The sequence below is a fragment of the Mesoplodon bidens genome, assembly GCF_964165515.1.
Source record: "Mesoplodon bidens genome assembly, chromosome: 19".
In the NCBI taxonomy this organism is placed as follows: domain Eukaryota; kingdom Metazoa; phylum Chordata; class Mammalia; order Artiodactyla; family Ziphiidae; genus Mesoplodon; species Mesoplodon bidens.
This window is the reverse complement of record NC_138179.1, coordinates 51,421,440-51,440,602: the sequence shown is the minus strand read 5'-3', so window position 1 is coordinate 51,440,602 and position 19,163 is coordinate 51,421,440. Positions and strand designations below refer to the sequence as shown.

General features: G+C 56.8%; 2 protein-coding genes across 8 annotated transcripts; both read right to left on the bottom strand.

Annotated features, from left to right (window-relative positions):
- Positions 1–703: 703 nt before the first annotated feature.
- On the bottom strand, positions 704–10,050 carry DHX58 (DExH-box helicase 58). 3 transcript variants are annotated; one of them, XM_081220659.1, is made up of 13 exons: positions 10,032–10,050; positions 9,626–9,794; positions 9,214–9,415; positions 8,640–8,830; positions 7,178–7,294; positions 6,463–6,589; positions 6,118–6,309; positions 5,203–5,465; positions 4,516–4,665; positions 4,262–4,423; positions 3,113–3,303; positions 1,714–1,810; positions 704–1,411 (listed from the first exon to the last, which is right to left on the bottom strand). In XM_081220659.1, exons 2-13 carry the CDS (start codon positions 9,791–9,793, stop codon positions 1,226–1,228), a joined length of 2,046 nt encoding a protein of 681 aa, XP_081076785.1. In that variant the 5' UTR covers position 9,794; positions 10,032–10,050; the 3' UTR covers positions 704–1,225. The 3 variants fall into 3 exon arrangements, with proteins under 3 accessions (XP_081076785.1, XP_081076786.1, XP_081076787.1); XM_081220660.1 differs by lacking the exons at positions 7,178–7,294; positions 10,032–10,050 and having other exon boundaries at positions 9,626–10,014; XM_081220661.1 differs by lacking the exons at positions 3,113–3,303; positions 10,032–10,050 and having other exon boundaries at positions 1,274–1,411; positions 9,626–10,015.
- A 435-nt stretch (positions 10,051–10,485) lies between these two features.
- Positions 10,486–19,094, bottom strand: KAT2A (lysine acetyltransferase 2A). Of its 5 annotated transcripts, none has more exons than XM_081220504.1 (18): positions 18,514–19,094; positions 18,251–18,374; positions 17,753–17,913; positions 17,582–17,671; positions 17,093–17,274; positions 16,811–17,002; positions 15,862–15,968; positions 15,552–15,662; positions 15,323–15,471; positions 15,021–15,229; positions 14,678–14,804; positions 12,700–12,810; positions 12,276–12,419; positions 11,914–12,028; positions 11,786–11,822; positions 11,640–11,703; positions 11,422–11,506; positions 10,486–11,323 (listed from the first exon to the last, which is right to left on the bottom strand). In XM_081220504.1, the coding sequence occupies exons 1-18, from the start codon at positions 18,955–18,957 to the stop codon at positions 11,130–11,132; spliced, it is 2,646 nt and encodes an 881-aa protein (XP_081076630.1). In that variant the 5' UTR covers positions 18,958–19,094; the 3' UTR covers positions 10,486–11,129. The 5 variants fall into 5 exon arrangements, with proteins under 5 accessions (XP_081076630.1, XP_081076631.1, XP_081076632.1 ...); XM_081220505.1 differs by having other exon boundaries at positions 15,323–15,462; XM_081220506.1 differs by having other exon boundaries at positions 15,323–15,459.
- Between the last annotated feature and the right edge of the window lie 69 nt (positions 19,095–19,163).

Genomic DNA, 19,163 nt, shown 5'->3' with positions numbered 1-19,163 from the left:
CTTTACAACTTCTCCCACCCCCCATGCCTACCTGAGCCCTACCCCTCAAATCCTGGATCTCAGCCTCTTCTCAGCCCAGGGGAGATGACCTGGGGGTTAGGAGAGGCTGGAGAGGGGGGCACTGGGGTTTGAGCCTATTATGGGGTGGAGGAGGCAGAAAGGCCTCACATTCTCAGTGGCTCTCAAATTTAGACTTTTGATGCTCTCTCCAAATCAAGGTTACACGATAGCCATAAAGAGGGGTGTTAAAAAAATTTTTTTAAAGCTTTGAACATTAGAAATACAGCACAGGGACTTCCCTGGTGGTCCAGTGGTTAAGAATCCACCTTCCAATGCAGGGGACGCAGGTTCGATCTCTGGTCGGGGAACTAAGATCCCACGCGTCACGGGCAGTTAAGCCACAACTAGAGAGAAGCCCACGTGCCACAACTAGAAAGAAACCCACATGCCGTAACCAAGACCTGACACAGCCAAAAAATAAATAAATTAATTAAAACAAAACTAACTAAAAAAAAAAGAGAGAAATACAGCACAAAGCAGATTGGTGGATGTGGAAAGGGAAGAGGATTACATTGGGAGCAAGGAAGTTTTGAGGGTGATGGTGATGTTCATTATCTTGATTGTGGAAGCGCATACATACGTTAAACTTATCAAATGGCACACTGTAAATATGTACAGTTATGTCAATTATATTATACCTCAACACATCTGTTTTAAAAATACTACCCATTTTCTACATGAGTTCTACTTCTTTATTTTTAATTTATGGAGAATCTCAAAGAATACAAGTGGCCTTGGCAGGGAAGGAATGTTGAAGCCAAGGGAAACTGGCGATGCCTAGTACAGTGGGGCCATTCTTCTGCCTCAGTTTCCCCCCACCAGCTCCATCCATTGCATACGAAGGTGTCTGTGTACATGTTAAGGGGGGTCTGGGATGAGCTGTGGCTCTCCAGCTGCTTCCTGAGTGTGGGAGTCCAAGCCAGCCTGGGTGCCCAGGGTTCCTCTGTGGCTGGTCAGCCGGGAGCCTGGAGCTGGTGACTCCGGAGGGAGGGGCTGGACCCAGGCTTTGCCCAGGAGACGGTGGCTGCTGTGGATTCTCCCGCCCCCTGCAGGCTACAGCAGGCACTGCAGGGACAAGATGGTCAGTCCAGGGAGAAGTCTGCCAGGCTGCTGTGGATTCTCCCGCCCCCTGCAGGCTACAGCAGGCACTGCAGGGACAAGACGGTCAGTCCAGGGAGAAGTCAGCCAGGCTCTGGGCACAGTGCTGCACGTAGTCAAAGTCAGGCACGGTGAAGGGCACGCGGGACCACTTCTTGGACTGGACCCGCCCTTGCGGTGTCTCCAGCAGCAAGCTGCGGACTTTGAGTACTGGCAGCTTCGCTGACTTGTAGATCATCTGCAGACCCCAGCCCTGTGGGTGGGACAGAGATGGCCAGGTCTGCATCTCTGTCCTCAGACTGGGCTTCTCTCCTCAGGCTGGAGTTCATGAATGCTGGGCCTATGTCTCCCACCTCAGCCTGAGAGCCATCTCCCCCATCACACTGTGGACTCCCTAAGACAGGGGTGGAACTCCTCTCCACAGATTGGGAGCTCCTGGGGCAGGGCTGCCTCCCCCATCCCAGTGAGGGCACCCTGATGGCAGAGGCTGGGCTTCCTCTCTCAGACTGAGGACTTCTCAAGACTAGTGCTAAGGGCCACGGCCCCAGCACTTACCTCCCCACAGTTCCTGCAGCTAATGACACCCCCAGGCCTCCAGTCCTTGAAGACTCTGTTGATGACCACAGGCTCCTGGGAGATGTTGTAGTAGATCCTGGAGAAGAATGGGAGTGGCCACAGCCCTCATGGACCCCAACCCCCAACCCCAGCCCCAGATCTCATGCCCTCCTGCCTGCTGAGCCTGCGCCCGGGCCTTGGGCCTTCCTGCCCGTCGAGAGGTTACACTCTGCCTATGCTGCCTCCACGGCACCTTCTTCTGCCCAAGCTGGCCTCAGCACTACCCACCTGGATGATTTCAACAGTCCCCCAACAGCTCTCCCTGCCCCATCCTTCCATCCCATTCCATCCTTACTCTCAACCCCACATCATCCTTCCACCAACTGTCAGAGTGACCCTCTACAAATGTACATCTGACCCTGACATTCCCTTGCTCAAAATCCCCCCAAGACTCTGCATTGCCTACAGGACAAAGGCTAAACTTTCAGGCCCGACCTTCAAGGTCCTCCACGGACCAGTCTGTGTTCCTTCAGAATCTCATCCTTCACCATCTCTTCCACTCAAGTCAACCAGAATTACTCCCGTTGCATCATCCCTGCCTCTTCTCATCTCATATTCCAACCCAGTGCATCCTTCAAGACAAGCCCTAGTTGAAATGCTACCTCCTCAAATGAGAGAACCTGTGTGAAGATCCTTGGCATAGCAGGTACCTAATAAATAATGAATGGATGGAGGATGGGGAAAGGTTACCCTCTAGAGGGTGGAAGATGAGGGGATGGCTCAGGGACAACTAGCCCCTCTTGATGTCTTCAAAGTAGGTAGGACCACCTGGTTGGGGAACCAAGATCCCACATGCTGCGGGGCAATTAGGCCCAGGTGCCGTAACTACTGAGCCCGTGCGCCTCAACTACAGAGCCCATGTGCTGCAGTTAATGAGCCCACGTGCCGCAACTAGAGAGAAGCCTGTGCGCCACAGCGAAGAGCCCACACACTGCAACACAAGATCCTGAGTGCCACAACTAAGACCCAATGCAGCCAAAAATAAATAAATAAATATTAAAAACCAAAAACAAAGTAGGTAGGACCAGGGGGCCAGTCTGTGGCCCCTCAGCATTTGGCATACTGAATTCCAGCTTTTGCTCAACCACATAGTGGCTGTGGGAGCTTGGGCAAGTCACTTAGCCTCTCTGAGCCTCTGTTTCCTCACCTGTAAAGTGGGGTGATGATAAGACCTGTCTCCTCAGACTACTGTGAAAATGCATACTTGGTCGTTGTTAAAATACTCCTTAACTTTCCAAACCCTCAAAGCACTGTCTGGATGGAAGGGATTCTCCATCTCCCATCATACCCTTCTTCTCTCCCCACTTCCCATCCCGACAGCCCCTTCTACAGTTCTCACGAGAAGTTGGGGTTCACGTTGACGTGGTGGGTACCCTCCACCCTCCGTAGGTCACTCCCATAGCCCACGGGCACCGTGCAGTTGACACAGAGGAGCCGCACGTGCTCTGCCAGGAACTTGTGCTGGAGACTCTCCCGCTGGGCCGCCTGGGCTGCCCGCTTGACCAAGGCTGCCCGCTGCAGATCCTGGATCTGGGGTGGGAGGGGACACGGGGCATGGCTGGGGCCTGAGAGACCTGACCCCAGGAATGCTCCCAGGGGGCCAAAGGGCTCCCAAAGGGCTCAGATTATTAGCACCCAGAAGGGACTTCCTCAACCATCCCTGGAGTTTTTAGAAGCAGCTCTGTGGAAAAAAATATGGGGGTGGAAAAAAATATGAGAGGAAGGCAAGTCTTTTTGCTGGATCTTTACTCCCTCTTTGGAGGATTTCGTGCAAAGTGGCTTCTTTTTTTTTTTTTTTTTTTTTTTTTTTTTTTTTTTTTGCGGTAGGCGGGCCTCTCACTGTTGTGGCCTCTCCCCTTGCAGAGCACAGGCTCCGGATGCGCAGGCTCAGCAGCCATGGCTCACGGGCCTAGCCGCTCTGCGGCATGTGGGATCTTCCCAGACCGGGGCACGAACCCGTGTCCCCTGCATCGGCAGGCGGACTCTCAACCACTGCGCCACCAGGGAAGCCCAAAGTGGCTTCTTTTAATCTAACATGGGGCATCATTAATAATTATGCTGGGACAGCAGGAGTAAATAGGGACCATCCTGAACAAGGCTGGACGATGGTGACCCTGCCTCAGGGGAACTGATTTAAGCCCTGGTTCTGGGCTTATTTTGTGGATGTGTCTGTCTGTTTCCCTGCTGCCTGGTTCCAGAAGGGCTGTAAGGCGGCTCTCACAGATACACAAAATATTTGGTGGTGAGGATAAATTCAAAGCCCTGGATAAGGCCTGTTTCCAAGGCATTTTGGAGAACGGCCATTGCCTTCCCTGGAAGCCCCACCCCCAGCCTCTACCTTTCCCTTCATTCAAATCTTCCCCAGGCGGGCCAGGCTAGCCCCCAGAGGAAGGGGGACCAGGGGCGTGTATGTGTGTGCAGTCAGAGACCTTCTAGGCAGAGCGTCCTCAGTCCCCTTCCCCGTAGGGTAGTCAGGCTGCCCACAAACCTTGTCCTGGTACTTGGCCCGGTCCATCTCCTGCACAGCAGCCACTGCCCGTTCCATCAGAGTCTCCAGCGCCTCATTGGTCAGCTCCCGCTTCAGCTCCCGACTCCCTTGGGCCGCCACAAATGAGTATACACTTTGGCTGGCCCGGGCACGGCCCCTTGCCTGGGAAAAGAGAAAACAGAGGGGCCTGAGTGGGGCTGGGGTCCCACACAGCATCCTTTGAGGGCTGTTTTGGGGAGGGATGCTTTGGGCACCTGGACCATGGAGATCTCATTGGTCAGGAGCCCATAGCGCACCACCACCTTGCACTGGGGGATGTCCAGCCCCTCCTCTGCCACACTCGTAGCCACCAGGAGGTTCAGGGTACCAGTCCGGAACTTCTGGATCACTTCTTGCTGGTCCCTCTGGGGGGAAGTGGGGGAGGAGAAAGAGGATGGTAAATGAGGTCGGTTGAGGCCTATCTTCCTGCCAGCCCAGCCTCTCCTGGTTTAGCCCTTTTACTCACAATCTTGTCCCCTTTCCCTAGGAACCCTGCGTCCCCACCTCTATCTTCAAGTAGCCCCAGGACCTTGCTCATCTTCCCAGGTACCCGTCTCACCCCCGTCTCCCTTAGGAGTCCCTAAAGGCCCCTGCCCCTCTACTCTAGGAGTTCTCAGGACCTATTCTCCTCATGCAAGGGACCCCAGACCCCTGATTCCCTGTCCTGAGGACATCACTCGCCTCTCCCTGCAGATCCCCAAGCCTCTGCCTCTCTTCCCCCAGAGATCTCCAGATTGGGGGAACCTTCAACACTGGGGATCTCAGTGTCTCCCTCTCCCCCCGCAGCTCTCGGCCCTCTGCCTGGAGTTAATCCATCCCCCACTGCTCTGTGCTGAAGAGTGTCCCCTCCCTTTCTCCACTGGGGAAGCCCCACCCTCAGCTCCGTTCCCCAGAACCCACACCTGAGTCATCTGGATCATCTGAGTGTTCTGGCTGCTGTTCCCAGCCCCAATCAACAGCTGGGGCCTGATGTCCACTGTCTGCAGGCCTGGCTGCTGCTGGAGCCAGAGCAGGAGGGAGTGAGCGCTCTGGCGGGTCTGGGTGAAGATGATGCCCTGGGGGCTGTCAGGGCTCCTGAACTGCTTCTGCAGGATCTCTTCCAGCACCGCCAGTTTCGGGTTCTCTGGGCCATGAGTTGCCAGGTGGGCCAGCTTACTCTTGTGGTCTGCCAGAAAAGCCCAAAGCAGAAGCGCAGGACTCAGGTCTGGAGGTGGGCAGGGTTGGGCGTGGGGGACTCATGGGGATAAGATTACAGGAGTTGGGGGTCCGGGGGTGCCTGACGACACCTGCTCCTGCCTAATTCCCCTGAACAGCACCAGAAGCACATTTAAGGATACCCTCTGCCTGCCCAGCCTTAGGTCGGGGGCCTACAGTGTAGAATCCTTTGCTCACATACCTCATCCAGTACCCCTCTTCAACCCAGCTACCAGGATGACCCTGGACATTTTCATACTGATCTTTGCTCCCCGGGTCTTCAGAAAGATCCTTGCCCTCCAGCCTGTGCTGCGGCCTCCTCTAGCCTTACATTTCGTTCTCTGACCACCTCACTTTCCCAGTTTAAAGGTACCACACAACCGAAACCTTCAAGGACCGTCCCAATTGAATGTTTTTTTAAAAATCTCTGTCAAAAACATGAATTCGTTTTTATATCTATGCAAACCTTCACAAATGAGGGCATATTATCTTTTGTCATATCCACGGCTTTGACTTTTGCTTAGAAAATTCGGGCCCCAGTACCCTCGTTGGCACCTTCCCCACCCACGTTGGCACCTGCGTCCTGGCTGGCCTCTGACCTTTAGTTCAGTTGCGAGCCTCACCATCAAACAGCGCCAGCAGCCAGCGCTCGGCACGCAGGATCTGGGTCTTAGTGGTGCGCTCCCTGTCGTAGAAATCCTGCAGAGTGGCCAGGGCATCCACCGCACGGACCGTGTCGTGGATGAGCAGTGCGTCGTTGTAGCGACGCAGGTGAAGCGCGTACACCCGCCGCTCCTGCAGCCCCGCCTCAGCCGCTGAGGGAGGGCAGGGTTCGCAGCGCCTGAGTGGCCACGCCCCTCCAGGGTCCACTTCCGCCTAGGCTACGGCCCCCGAAAGGCTCCGCCCAGGCTGGCCCCGCCCCGGACCGCCCCGGCCACCTAGCCCTTCCCTAGAACGGCCCCTCGCACCATTCCGGCCCAGCTCCACCACTTGTTGCTCGTAGGTCTGCGTCCCGAAGTCCCGTCTCAACTCGGGCATCTCCAGATGGTCGTGGATTTGGTCCATGAGCTCCTTCAGCATGTCGCCAAACGGCTCCTGGACGAGAAGAGTGAGGGTGTGAGGGGTTTCCCACACACATCGGGGGAATGGGCACCCAGTGGGGACGCTGATCTCCGGGCGAAGCTGCGCCGCTACTGCCGGCACATCGGAGCTGGACAGGAGGGAGCCCCAGAGGGAGGCCGGCTGGGGTGTGAAAGGAGTCCTGGCTGGAGGCAGAGGTCGGGGTCCTGCACCCCGCTCCTGCTATGTCGGAATCCTTGACTTCTGGCCTGAGCACAGTGATGTCTAGTCCTTGTGCAGCCCTGTCCTGGCAGACGCCAGACAGTGTCTGCACCGCAGGAGAGAGCTTGGAACAGCCTCAGCACAGAGTGCCCCAGCTTTACGGTTTGCAAAGCGTGCCCAGGGTTTTGAGAGATGCCTACGGTGGCATCTGAGTCAAACAAAACAGCAGGCTGAGGGCGTGGGCTGTATCTGCCCCATTTCACAAAAAGGGGAAATGGAGGCTGAGACAAAAGCAAATAACCCGAAACCACAGAGCTAGTGAGGGTGGAGTCAGAGCTCAACCCCAGGTGCCCTAACTTCACACCAGACCCCACCCCCTGCCACGGCTCTCCCCCCATGCACCTGGGTGCGTCTGTGGCAGAGGTCGTACTGTTTGCAGGGCTGGCGGCTGTGCTCCTGCAGCTGGGAGCGGTAGTCCTGGGGTGACATGATGCGCCATGTGTCCAGGTTGGCACAGAGCTGGGGCAACAGAGAGGGGTTCACTGGAATGGGGGGTTCTGTGGGGACAATGGGCAGAGCTTTGGGGCAGGATGGGCTGAGGCAGGGCCATTGGGAGTGGGGACTCATGTGTTCAACAAATAGCTATTGCCCTCCTTCTCTATGCCCAGTGCTGTTCTAGTTACCAGAGATACAGAGCATCTTACGTTGGAGATGGGGAGACAGATGATAAACAAGTAAAGAGTAACAGAATGAGGGACTTCCCTGGTGGTCCAGTGGTTAAGAATCCGCCTTACAATGCAGGGGACACGGGTTCGATCACTGGTCCCGGAACTAAGATCCCACATGCCGCGGGGCAGTTAAGCCCGCACGGTCTGGAGCCCGTGCCCCATAACTAGAGAGAAGCCTGCCCACTGCAATGAAAGATCCCGCATGCTGCAGCGAAGATCCCGTGTCCCGTGTGCCGCAGCTAAGACCCGATGCAGCCAAATAAATAAATTTAAATTTAAACTAAAAAAAAAAAGAGTAACAGAATGAGACGTAGTGTTAACTAGCTCTTTAAAAATAAAACTGGATGATATGAAAGAGCACAGTGGGACTTCCCTGGTGGCGCTGTGGTTAAGAATCCGCCTGCCAATGCAGGGGACACGGGTTCGATCCCTGGTCCAGGAAGATTCCCACATGCCGCAGAGCAACTAAGCCCATGCACCACAACTACTGAGCCTGTGCTCTAGAGCCCACGAGCCACAACTACTGAGCCTGCGTGCCACAACTACTGAAGCCCGTGAGCCTAGAGCCTGTGCTCTGCAGCAAGAGAAGCCACTGCAAAGAGAAGCCCGCGCACCGCGACGAAGAGTAGTCCTCGCTCACCGCAACTAGAGAAAGCCCATGTGCAGCAATGAAGACCCAACGCAGCCAAAAATAAATAATTAAATAAATAAATTTATTAAAAAAAAAAAAAGACGTGACATTTAAGCTGCTCCCTGAATGACAAGAAAGAGCCTGACAAGTAAAGTGCAGGGTAAAGGCATTCAGGGCAGAAGAAATGGCAAGTGCAAAGGTCCTGAGACAGGACAAGCCTGACATGCTCAAGATACAGAGAGAGGCCAGAATAGTGGGAGTGAGGGGAAGGGTGCAGGAAATGAGGGTGGGAGGTAGGCAAGGCCTAGGTCACATGGGACTTTGTAAGCCAGAGTGGACTTGGGAGATTATTCTAAGTGCGACAAGAAGTCATTTGAGGCTGGAGCTTAGGTGGGGAAGCGCCTTGAACCCTGCCTGGGGAGTCTGGAGAGGGCTGATGGGCATGGGGTTAGGCAGGACAGGTTAGGGAGGTTTCTGGTGGGAGGGTCACAGGGGCCAAGCTGACCTGCAGGACGTGGTCAATGGCCCCATCGAGCGTGGAGGCCCCACCAGTGCCTGGCGAGGCTGTGAGACCCAGCACCTGCGGCAGCGGCCGGGTCCTCCGGAGTTTAAGCTCCAGGTACCGGCTCAGGATGACGTTGTAGACGGTGTCTTTGTGCGTGTGGTGACACTCATCCACCACCAGCAGGGAGAAGGCTGGAGGCACACAAGAGAAGGTTATTACCTAAGCTTGCAAAGCCCTTCCTCCCATAAGCTGTTTCATGTAGTCCCCACAACTCATCTGAGAATTCCTTCCTCCCTTCACAGCTTGCAGCTGGGCCCCAGAGAATGGGCCAGGCAGGGACGATTTACCTCCATTTTACAGATTAGTAAACTAAGGCCTAGCTGGGGGAAGGTACTTGCCCAAGATCCTGCACTCTAGCCAGGTCTGTTTCTACTGGGGTGTATGCTGGGGTTTGGTGAATGGGGAACCCCTCATCCCATGAAATGTCCCAACACCTTTACTAGAACAGGAGCCCTGGGGTTGGCAGGCAGGGGTCCTCAGGGGTGCACCCTTTCCCCCTGCCCCCAGCCCTCACCGTTGAGCTCCACATGCTCCCCCTCCTCCAGGCTGGTCAGTGCCTTCTGCAGCAGCTCAGCCGTGCAGATGAGCAGGTCATGCCTCTGGGCCACGTGGGCAAAGCCAGCTCGTGGCCCCATGTCCCCACTCAGGGTTGTAATGGTCCAGCGTCTGCCCAGCATGCTGCTGAACTCCTCACAATGCTGGGTCACCAGGTGCACCTGGGGGTGGAGAATGAGATGGGGAGAGGAAGCTGGAACGGGGCCTGGGGAATGGGGGGAGCAAGGTGACCCCCAGGACATAGCTGAGTTCTGGAATGGGTGAAAAGACAGGTGAGCTTAGAGACGGTCACAGCCGCTTTGGAGTTCCAGAGGGTCCTGAGAGGGACTCGAGGAGTGGAGACGCCGCTGGGGGGCGGGCAGGACACTCACCCTGTTGACCAATACAACCACCTTGGCTCCGTCTACAGTCTCTAGATGTCTCTTGGCCACATAAGCAGCTGCCCTCGTCTTCCCAGAGCCCGTGGGCAGCCAAATGATGATATTCTTGCCCTCCAGGGCAGGCATGATCACCTCCCACTGGTAGGGTCGCAGCTCCATTCTGGAAATGGCAGGGAGCTCAGACCACTGGTCCTCCTGGCCTCCTCCCAGGCCCGGCACCCCTCGGAGCCAGTCTCCACTCCTGGCCAGCTCAGTCTTGCTTAGGAAACTCCGTGTGCCCCGGACTCCATTCAGCTTGAGGGAGAAGTGGGCAGGGACCTACCGGAAACCGATCTGGGCAGGGGAAAGGCTGAGTACCACACAGACCACACTTGCCCTGTGCCAGCCCGGGTCTCACCTGCAGCCCTGCCGGCTTAGCCCAGATGCTGCTGGGCTCCGCTGAGCAGGAAATGGAAACTGAAACTGAGGGGAGGAGCCAGCCCTGCAGAGATCAACCTAGGAATCTCCCTTCGCTGCCCCACAGAAAAAACTTTGTGCGCTTCAGGGGGCCCGGTGGGTAAGGGGCAAGTGAGAGGGTGAGGGGTGGAGGGAGGGGAGAAGCGCTGCTGACAGCAAGGCACCCTCTCTTTCCTCCTGGGTCCCGCTAGCCCCTCCCCCAGGAGTGGAGTCTTCACCTGGACCGGGAGCAGCCAGCAGGGAGAAGTGGGGGGCTGCAGCCCGGCAGGCCCCATCGCCCCAGGGGCGCGGGACAGGCACGAGGCTTGCTGAGGGCAGCCCCAGCCTGCAGGCAGTACTGGCGGAACAGGGTCAGCCTGCTAAGGCCGGGGATTCTACTGAAGAAACAATCACACTGAGAAAAAAATCCCCCAAACTTTATTGTTCCCTCCAAGGGATTAATGCCGGGAAATGAATGGTCCCCATGCCCCCCACCCCTGGGGGACAAACAGAACAGTGCAGGGTGGGGCATGGCCCCTCCAGTCCAGGTTGAACTTCCAACCCCTGAAGCCCCCTCACTCAAGCTAAAAAGTTGGCGATCCTGCCCTTGAGGAAACAGTGACCTGGAACAGTGACCTGGGCCAGGGCCAGGGCCAGGACTCCAAAATTCCATAGCTTGGGGGAGTGTGTGTGTGCATGGTGTGTGTGTGTGTGTGTGTGTGCGTGTGTGTGGCGGGGGTGGGGGTGGGGAGAAGGGGGGTCAGGACTGGGGGCCACCAGGGCTGGACAGGGTTCATCCTCTGGCCACCAGCCACTCTTAGAGGGGCGGAACCCCAGACCTGAGAGACGCCGTCCCGAGGTCAGACACAATGAAGGGTGGGACAGAGCTGCAAGCTTGGGGGTGTCCCAGGGCCCTGAAAGGGCTGCAGGATCAGGGCCTGGAGGGCCCCTGGCTGGAGTGTCTCAAACTGAGGCAGACCTGGGCACAAGGGCACCCCAGGGATTAGATCAGAACCCGAGGTGGAGACATTCCAGGTTGAGACCGAGGTCCGCAGCCAGGCTACTTGTCAATGAGCCCGCCCTCCTTGAGCTTGAAGTAGAAGAACTTCTCCAGGGCGCTGGCGCAGCGGCAGTACTCGCTGTCCGGGGGGTTGTACTCGCGGCAGTTAGCGATGACCCGCTGCAGGTCAGCTACAAAGAGCTTTCGGGTCACATAGTAGCGGCTGCGCAGCCTCTCTGTCATGGTCTTCAGGTCTGGGCGGCAGGAGAGAAGGGCACGGTTTTCAGGGGCTGCACGGCCCAGGGCGCCGGAGCAGGTGTGGGAGGAAGGAGTTGGAACGGAGGGTCCTCACCGATGGGGAAGCGGATGACCTCGTAGTAGTCTGGGGCCTCCGACTTCTTCACGGGCTCCATGAAGGGCCAGGCACTGGGGTGGGACTGCAGAGGAGAGCCGGGCTGAGGCCAGGCCCACTGTGCCCCCGCCCAGCTCGAGACAGCCACCCCCCACACTGGGTCGGAAAGCCACAGCCATTGGCACAGGGACCCCCAGAAGGGAGCCTGGTCTCCCCACCTTGATCTGGGCCAGCAGGTTTTTGAGGGTCGTGTAGAGCTGGTCCGGGTCCTTCAGCTCCTTCCTGGGGCAGGAGAGGCCGAGTCTGAGGCTCCCGGGCCCTCCGCCTCCCCCTCCTCCCTCCCTTCCCTGCACACAACACTCACCCCTTCTCCTTCCCCAGCGGCTTCCAGCCCGTCTCTCCTGCAAAGTGGGGAGTGGGGAGAACATCCCTAAGAATGCCTGTCCACACCCCAAGCAGTATACCCCCTCCCCAGCCGAGACCCCTGCTCACGAATGCCGGGGACGCTCTCCACAGGGATCTGCCTCACACCCTCCTTGAAGCAACTGAGCCCGGGGTAGACCTTTCGGATCTGGGCCTGTTTGCGCTCAATCAGCTTCTTGATGATCTGAGGGAAGGAAGGGTCTGAGGGGCCAACCCAGCTCCAGCAACCACCCTCCCAGGCCACAGTCAGGCCCCCCTAATTTCCCCTAAGACGCAGAGCAAGAACCAAGACCCTGGCCCATCCCACTTTACATGCGCACATGCATGTACACGTGGTACACATCCACACGTGTTCACCCTCGAGTGCACGTTCCTGAAAAGCCCCATGGAGACGTGCATGTGCGAGTGCACGCATGCACATGCACACACACCTCCTTCTGCTTCTTGATGATGTGGGACAGCTCCGTGTAGGGAATTCGAGGGTTCAGCTCACACTCCATCAGTGTCGCGCCCTCATAGTCCTTAATGTAGCCCAAGTAGCGGCTCTTGGGCACCTTGATGTCCTTGGAGAAGCCCTAGGGCATGGAGAGTTACGACCAATCCATCAGCAAGCCTTTTCCAACCTGAATCTGACTCACCCCCAGAACCTCCCAGCTCTCCCAGCCTGCCCAACTGCCCTAGAGAACCCCATCCTTCCCTGGAGCAGCAGCAGGAGGAACACAGGCGTGAAGGACTTCCCCGCAGGTGTGGGATGGAACAGGGGAGATGAAGGACTCCTAGTCCATCCACATCGGGGATGAGACAGGATGACTCCTGTCCCCAGGCAGTGGGCAAACGGGGTGAGGTGAGGGTCACCTGCTTTTTGAAGTAGCCAATGGCGTACTCGTCGGCGTAGGTGAGGAAGTAGAGAATGTTGTGTTTGATGTGATACTCCTTCAGGTGGTTCATCAGGTGAGTCCCATAGCCCTGCAGGGGAAGGGGGCAGGCCTGCGGCTAGAGAGGTCTCAGGAGGGCAGGGAGGGGAGGGCAGGGACAGGAGGGAGCGGACTGGAAAGGAGGTGGGAATAGCCAGGGGATCCAAGTCAGGGAGGAGGAAAGGCGACTGGCAGAGGAAGGGGAGTTTATGGGGGAGAAAAGTGAAGGATGCTGGACGTCTAAGCGCTTACTCTGGAACAGGTGTGGTGCTTGGTTCTTTATAGAGTAATCCTCAAGTTAACCCATGAAACAGCTATCGTTACCTCCATTTTACAGAAAAACACCTGAAACTCAGCTATGTTAGGAAATGTGTCCAAGTCAGGTGGCCAGCTATGGCAGGGAGGTTCTCCATCTAAACCCAGCCAGGAAGCTGTGCTCCTCAGGCGGCTAGTTCCCGGTCCCTGGGCCTCAGAATTGGAGGCAAGGGGAAGGGGAATCACAAGGGCCCGACTCATCATCATATCTGAACCCCAAAGAGACTGTCTTCCACACACGTCAGGACCAAAGAGGCACCATGCAGATCCGGGTTACGTAAAACAGGACAACCATGGAATTCTCTGGCAGTCCAGTGGTTAGGACTCCAAACTTTCACTGCAGAGGGTGCGGGTTTGATCCTGGTGGGGGAACTAAAACCCTGCAAGCTGCACAGCGTGGCCAAAAATAAATAAATAAAGTGGCTGCAACATTTTAAAAAGTAAATAAATAAAAACAAAACAGGACACGGGACTTGCCCGGTGGTCCAGTGGCTAAGACTCCACGCTCCCAATGCAGTGGGCCTGGGTTTGATCCCTGGTCAGGGAACTAGATCCCACATGTTGCAACTAAGAGTTCGCATGCCGCAACAAAGATCCTGCATGCTTCAACTAAGACCCGACACAGCCAACTAAACAATAAATAAATAAATATTTTTAAAAAAGAGTATTAAAAAAATAAATAAATAATAAAAAATAGGGCTTCCCTGATGGTGCAGTGGTTAAGAATCCACCTGCCAATGCAGGGGACACGGGTTCGAGCCCCAGTCTGGGAAGATCCCACATGCCATGGAGCAACTAAGCCCGTGCGCCACAACTACTGAGCCCGTGTGCCACAACTACTGAAGCCCGCGCGCCTAGAGCCCGTGCTCTGCAACAAGAGAAGCCACCGCAATGAGAAGCCCGCGCACCACAATGCAGAGCAGCCGCCGCTCGCCGCAACCAGAAAAAGCCCGCGCGCAGCAACGAAGACCCAACACAGCCAAAAATGAAATAAAATAAATTTATTAAAAAAAAAAAAAAAAACAGGAAAACCAGGGAACTTACTAGTGGGTTTACTGTAACAATTAAAGGACAGAAACCAGGACTATCACCCAGCACAGGGTGCTGTTATAAAAGTTAACTCCCCAGCATATGTGAACATTCTTGTGACGAAAGAAATACAGGCCCATTTAAAAGTGTTACTGTACATCTGGAAAGTTCTCATCACAAAGAGAAAGCATTTTTTTTCCTATTCCTTTAATTTTGTAACTATATGAGATAACGGAGGTTCACTAAACTTACTGTGGTCATCATTTCACGACGTAAGTAAGTCAAATCATCAGGCTGTACACCTTAAACTTACACAGTCCTACATGACAGTTATATCTCAATAAAACTAGAAGAAAACAAAATAAAAGTGTTACTGATTCTGGCGTGCCATATGTCAACAGGTGTTTCCTTAATCCAGTTATCAAAGTACAACTGCCACCTTGTGGGGGTGTGAAGAACTGTCTGGCCACTAAAAGAAGGGTTGGGGGCAGCTGTGTCACTATTGTGCTGCTCTGACCTCGTCCAGAGCAGAAGCAGGGGGTGGGATGGGGCTGGGACCAGGGGCACGGACTCACCTTGACCTGCTCGTTTGAGGTGACGGCGCAGAAAACAATCTCTGTGAAGCCCTGGGTGGGAAACATGCGGAAGCATATCCCACCAATGACCCGCCCGTCCTTGATCAAAGCCAGAGTCTTGTGCTTCCTGAGGGGAGAGGGGTCAGGTCACAGGCCCTACCTGTCCCCCAGATGCTCCCCAAGAGCCCACAACAACCCCGGAGGCCTGAGCTGTACACAGTGCTGGGAACTAAGGAGCAAGAATCGCCCAGGGTTGGAGGAAGAGGCCTGGGGAGCAGTGGGGAGGCCAAGGAGGAGGCGCCTGGGTGTGGTGGCCTCGGGCTGGGCCCTCCTGGGGACATACGGGTCAAAGACAAGGCGGGCGATGTACTCCTTGGGCATGCGTGGCAGCTGGTGGGAGAAGACATTCTGCAGCCCTACGAGCCACAGCAACACCCGCCGGTTGGCCTTGGGTGTGAGCGAGTTGCCAATGACGTGGAACTCGATGATGCCACGGCGCTCCTCCAGGCGGGCAGTCTCATCCCGGGCGGCGTTGGCCGACAGCAAGCTCGTCTGGCACCAGAGGAGGGGTGTTGAGCTGGGGTCTCAGGTGGTGAGCCACCACCCCACCCCCAGCACAACTGGTCCGTAAGTTGGGCTGCCCACCTCAGGCCCGAGCATGGCCGCGGGATCCGTGATGGTGAGCATGACCTCATTGACGAGCTCCATGGGGATGTCGCCCATCACACGGAGCCGTTTGGCATCCTCCAGGGTCAGGTTCTCTGGGAGCTTCCTCTTCTCGCCTGCTGAGGAAGCTGGCAAAGTCTCCCAGGGATGGCAAGAGAGGCTGGGGGAGGGGTGAATGAGGGGTAGAGGTCAGGGGTCAAGCACCCACCTGGCATGGGCTCAGCCCCTCCGGAATCCAGGCTCAAGGAGCTGTTGCTGCCCCCAGCCATGGTGGGACTGAAGATGGGGGCGCTGGGAACCACCGCAGCGCTGACTGTAGCTGAGATAGAGAGAGACGAAAAAATCGGGGGATGGAGGTTGAAGGTGCTGGTGTGTCCCTCTAAGGGACCCGAGCTTTCCCACCCCCAGCTGAGCCCTCCTGTACTTCCCCACTGCTGCCAATCGCAGCCCATCCTCCGCTGCGGGGCTGAGCTCAGCCAGGAGGGCCAAGCAGAAAGCCTACTGTGTGTGACACATACCTGGCCGGGGCACCAGCTGGGTTCCCTCTGAGGGCGGCATGGTGAAGCCTGACTCCCAGATTGGAGAGTTTGCCCCGTAGATCTCCTCCTCCAGCATAGACAGGAATCTGGGGGGAGGGTAGAATCTGTCCCACACCGCTGTCCTCCAACTGAGGGAGCAGCCTGGGCCAGACACGGGAAGGCCTGGAGGCTGCCCTCAGGGAACTGGGAGACAGAGACAGCCTCTGCCTTCAGACAAGGAAGAGGCACAGCTCCCTGTCTTCTGGGAGCCCCTCGTTGAAGGTAGGAGGACAGGGTGATCCAGAACAGAGACTAGAAGCCCAGTATGCCACGGTGAACAGCACAGGGAGACAGGGTCTGAACCGAAGCCATCCTGTGCTGTGTGCCAGGCGGGGCACCCAGTCACCCTGGGCCTCAGTATCAAAATGTGATTCCACCCTCTCCTGCCACCTCTTACTGCCACCTGGTGGCAAGAGGAGCACATGAGGGCCTGCATTAGTTGGGAAAGGCTTCCTGAACTGGGTGGCTGTAAGCCAGGTTCAAAATGAAAAGATGGTGTGGCAGAACAGAGAAAAATCTCACAGAAAGGGCTTGAACGGGGTGGAAAGCAGTTTCACCTCAAGTGTAAGCTCTTGAGGAGTGCTGTGGTGAGACGGATTCTGAGCTGCGTCCACACCCCACGGGAAACAGTTAGTCATGTCTACCAGGGGCGTGGGCAGTGTTAGCACTCGGGCCATGTACCTGTCATCCCCAGACTAGTACAGGAAAAGGCAGAGAGCTAGCAGGTTATATCTGGGCCTTGGGCAAGCCTCCCAGGTAGAGGCCCAGATCCCAGAAGGTTCATGGAGTGAGAGGAAGGACCAATCCAGGAAGCCCTCCTGGAAAAAAGGGGACCACAGGGAGGATGTGAACGTGGTGCAAGATCCCGACGGGCCAGAATAAGCCTCACTTGGGGAAGTGGGTGAGGATGAGGGTCCTCTTCTCGGGCACCAGCTTGTCCTTCTCCACCCGGAACTTCTCCAGCAGCTGTCGCCGGGTAACGGTGAAGATGGAGCGGAGAAGGCTCCGCCCAAAGACGTGAGTGGTCTCGTACCGGGGGAGGCTATCGCAGCTCTGGGGCACGTGGCAGTAACAGAGCCATCTGCAGAGCGTTTGAGGAGCAGGGAGGTGATAAGTGAAAGCCCAGGCTGGGCCTACAAGCCTCCCCCATGCTGTCCCTGGCTGGACCTACCTGGTATAATTGACCTTGTAGGTAGCCACGTCCTCGGCCTGAGACCTCTGCCGAAATTGGGCAGGCGTCTCAAGCTTCCAGTAGTTAAGGCAGAGCAGGAACATCTTCGAGAGCTCGAACATGGTCTGCCGCTCCCGGGGGGCCAGATGACTAAACTTGTACTGCACAAAGTTCAGCACACCCTGAGAAGGGGAGGTAGGTAGGGGACAAAACGGGAGGAGGTGTGAGCAGCCAGCAGGGCCTTCTTATCCAAAAGCAGGTGCTTCCTGAGGGCAGGGGGCTCTCTGGGGTTTTTGCTCTGGAGCTGTCTGTGAGGAGAAATTATACCCCCTCCCACCCCCATGCCCACCCTGAGGTTAGCCCAAAGTATCCTCCTTTCTCCGAACCTCTCCCCTGTTCTCAGCTTGTGGGGTGGGGGGGGAATGGATAACACAGCCTCCCCACTCCTCCAAGATGCCCCCAATCCTCTTACCACCTGCCTCATCCCACCTGCTCAATATTAGGCTTCTCAAATGGGGGGCTGCCCAGGGACCCCTCCACCACGGGCCGAGTCATCTGCAGGATGCATTTCCGCAGGAGCTGGAAGAGGGAGGAGGAGAGGTCATTGGAATACAGAGCTGCAGACCTCCCAGCCTCCCTCCTTCGCCCACGCACACTCACTTGGAAAAAGCTCACCTTGAAGAGGTAGAAATAGACCTGCTTGGTGTCCGTATCCTCCTCCTTGTGAACAGACATGAACAGATTCTCCACGTCCACCACCATCCCCAAGAGCCGGTTAATCTCATCCTCTGACACATTCTCCAGGTGGGACACGTGGTCGGCTGTAAGGATAAATGGCAGTTGGGGAAAAGGAACAGAAAAAATCAACAGGGCTTCCTGCTCCTTTTCATCGCCAGCCAAGACACACCCTCAGTCCCTCCAATCAGCGTGACCGGCAACGAGACTGACTGCTCCTATCTGGGTGGCCTCTGGTCTCCTCTGGCTGGCAGATTTCCTTTCTCCTCCCTTGGGGCATACACACTCCCTGACCAATTCCTCTTTAGGAGGCATCTTTGGTCTTTCAGAGATGAAACTATGTGGCACTTAAGTCATCCTGTCCAAGTAGGACCCAGCACCTCCACCCCCAACCCCCAGCTCCAAGGGCACTACCTGCCTTACCCAAGGGGTGCTCACAGCTGCGGCACAGCTCGCTCAGGTTGGCAGCTGGCTGCTGCAGGTCCATGCGGGGTGCAGTGGGGGGCTTGGGGTTTTTCCAGCCATTACACTTGCAAGTTTCATTAGCCTGGACGCAGAAGAATCAGTCAATAACCCTGTAACCCGGGGTGAGAAGCCGTTCCCCAGCCAGAGCTTTGCCCCCATTCCCACCCAAGCCCTAGGATGCCCCAAACCCCGCCCCCTCTCACCCCAGGCCCCGCCCCCACCTTGCAAGCCGAGAAGACCCCTAGCTTCTCAAGCTTCTTGGCGCGCGGCAGCCCCCGGACTTGCGCCTTCCTCTGGCTGGCGCGCTGCTGCTGGCTCAGGCCAGGTCGAGCCGGATCACCCCCGCTCCCGGTACCCCCACTTCCTACCCCGGGCCCCCCAGTCCCGGTGCTCCCGGCTGGGGCTGTAGCTGGGGCTGGGGCTGACGCCGGAGTGGGAGCCGGAGTCGGGGCCGAAGCCGGGCTGAGGGTAGGAGTCGGAGTTGGGGCGGGGGCTGGGGACTGAAGGGCACGGGGCTGCGCGGCCGGGGCCGGGGTCGAGGCCTGGGAAGGTTCCGTCATGGCCTCCCCGCAGCGGAGCGCGGCGCAGCGCGGCGCGGCGCTCCCAGCCCTAGGGCCGCATGGGCAACCGGCGTTCAGTGCGCAGGCGTCCCTGCCCCGGAGCATGATGGGAATTGTAGTCTTTCACGGTCGCTCCCTTTGCCTCCAGCTTCCAGGCTTTTCGGTCCTGTCTCTTGATGTCGGACAGACAAGTGAGGCCCGAGCGAGCACCCCAGATTGACTCCTCCTCACTTGTAATCTCTATTGAAGGCTTCCAAGATAGTAAAGATTGCTGCCCTCTTGGGACAAGGAGACCTACCCCAGAACACAGG

What these genes read in the sequence shown, in the direction of transcription:
- DHX58 (XM_081220659.1), bottom strand. Translation starts at nt 9,793, where the DNA reads ATGGAGCTGCGACCCTACCAGTGGGAGGTGATCATGCCTGCCCTGGAG. An exon ending in GCTGCTGGCGCTGTTTGATG is followed by an intron (nt 5,466 to 6,117) that starts GTGAGGCTCGCA and finishes CTTTTCTGGCAG; the next exon opens with ACCACAAGAGTAAGCTGGCC. An exon ending in AGATGATCCAGATGACTCAG is followed by an intron (nt 4,666 to 5,202) that starts GTGTGGGTTCTG and finishes ACTTCCCCCCAG; the next exon opens with AGGGACCAGCAAGAAGTGAT.
- KAT2A (XM_081220504.1), bottom strand. Translation starts at nt 18,957, where the DNA reads ATGCTCCGGGGCAGGGACGCCTGCGCACTGAACGCCGGTTGCCCATGC. An exon ending in GGAGAGCGTCCCCGGCATTC is followed by an intron (nt 11,823 to 11,913) that starts GTGAGCAGGGGT and finishes CCCACTTTGCAG; the next exon opens with GAGAGACGGGCTGGAAGCCG. An exon ending in GGTCATCCGCTTCCCCATCG is followed by an intron (nt 11,324 to 11,421) that starts GTGAGGACCCTC and finishes CCTGCCGCCCAG; the next exon opens with ACCTGAAGACCATGACAGAG.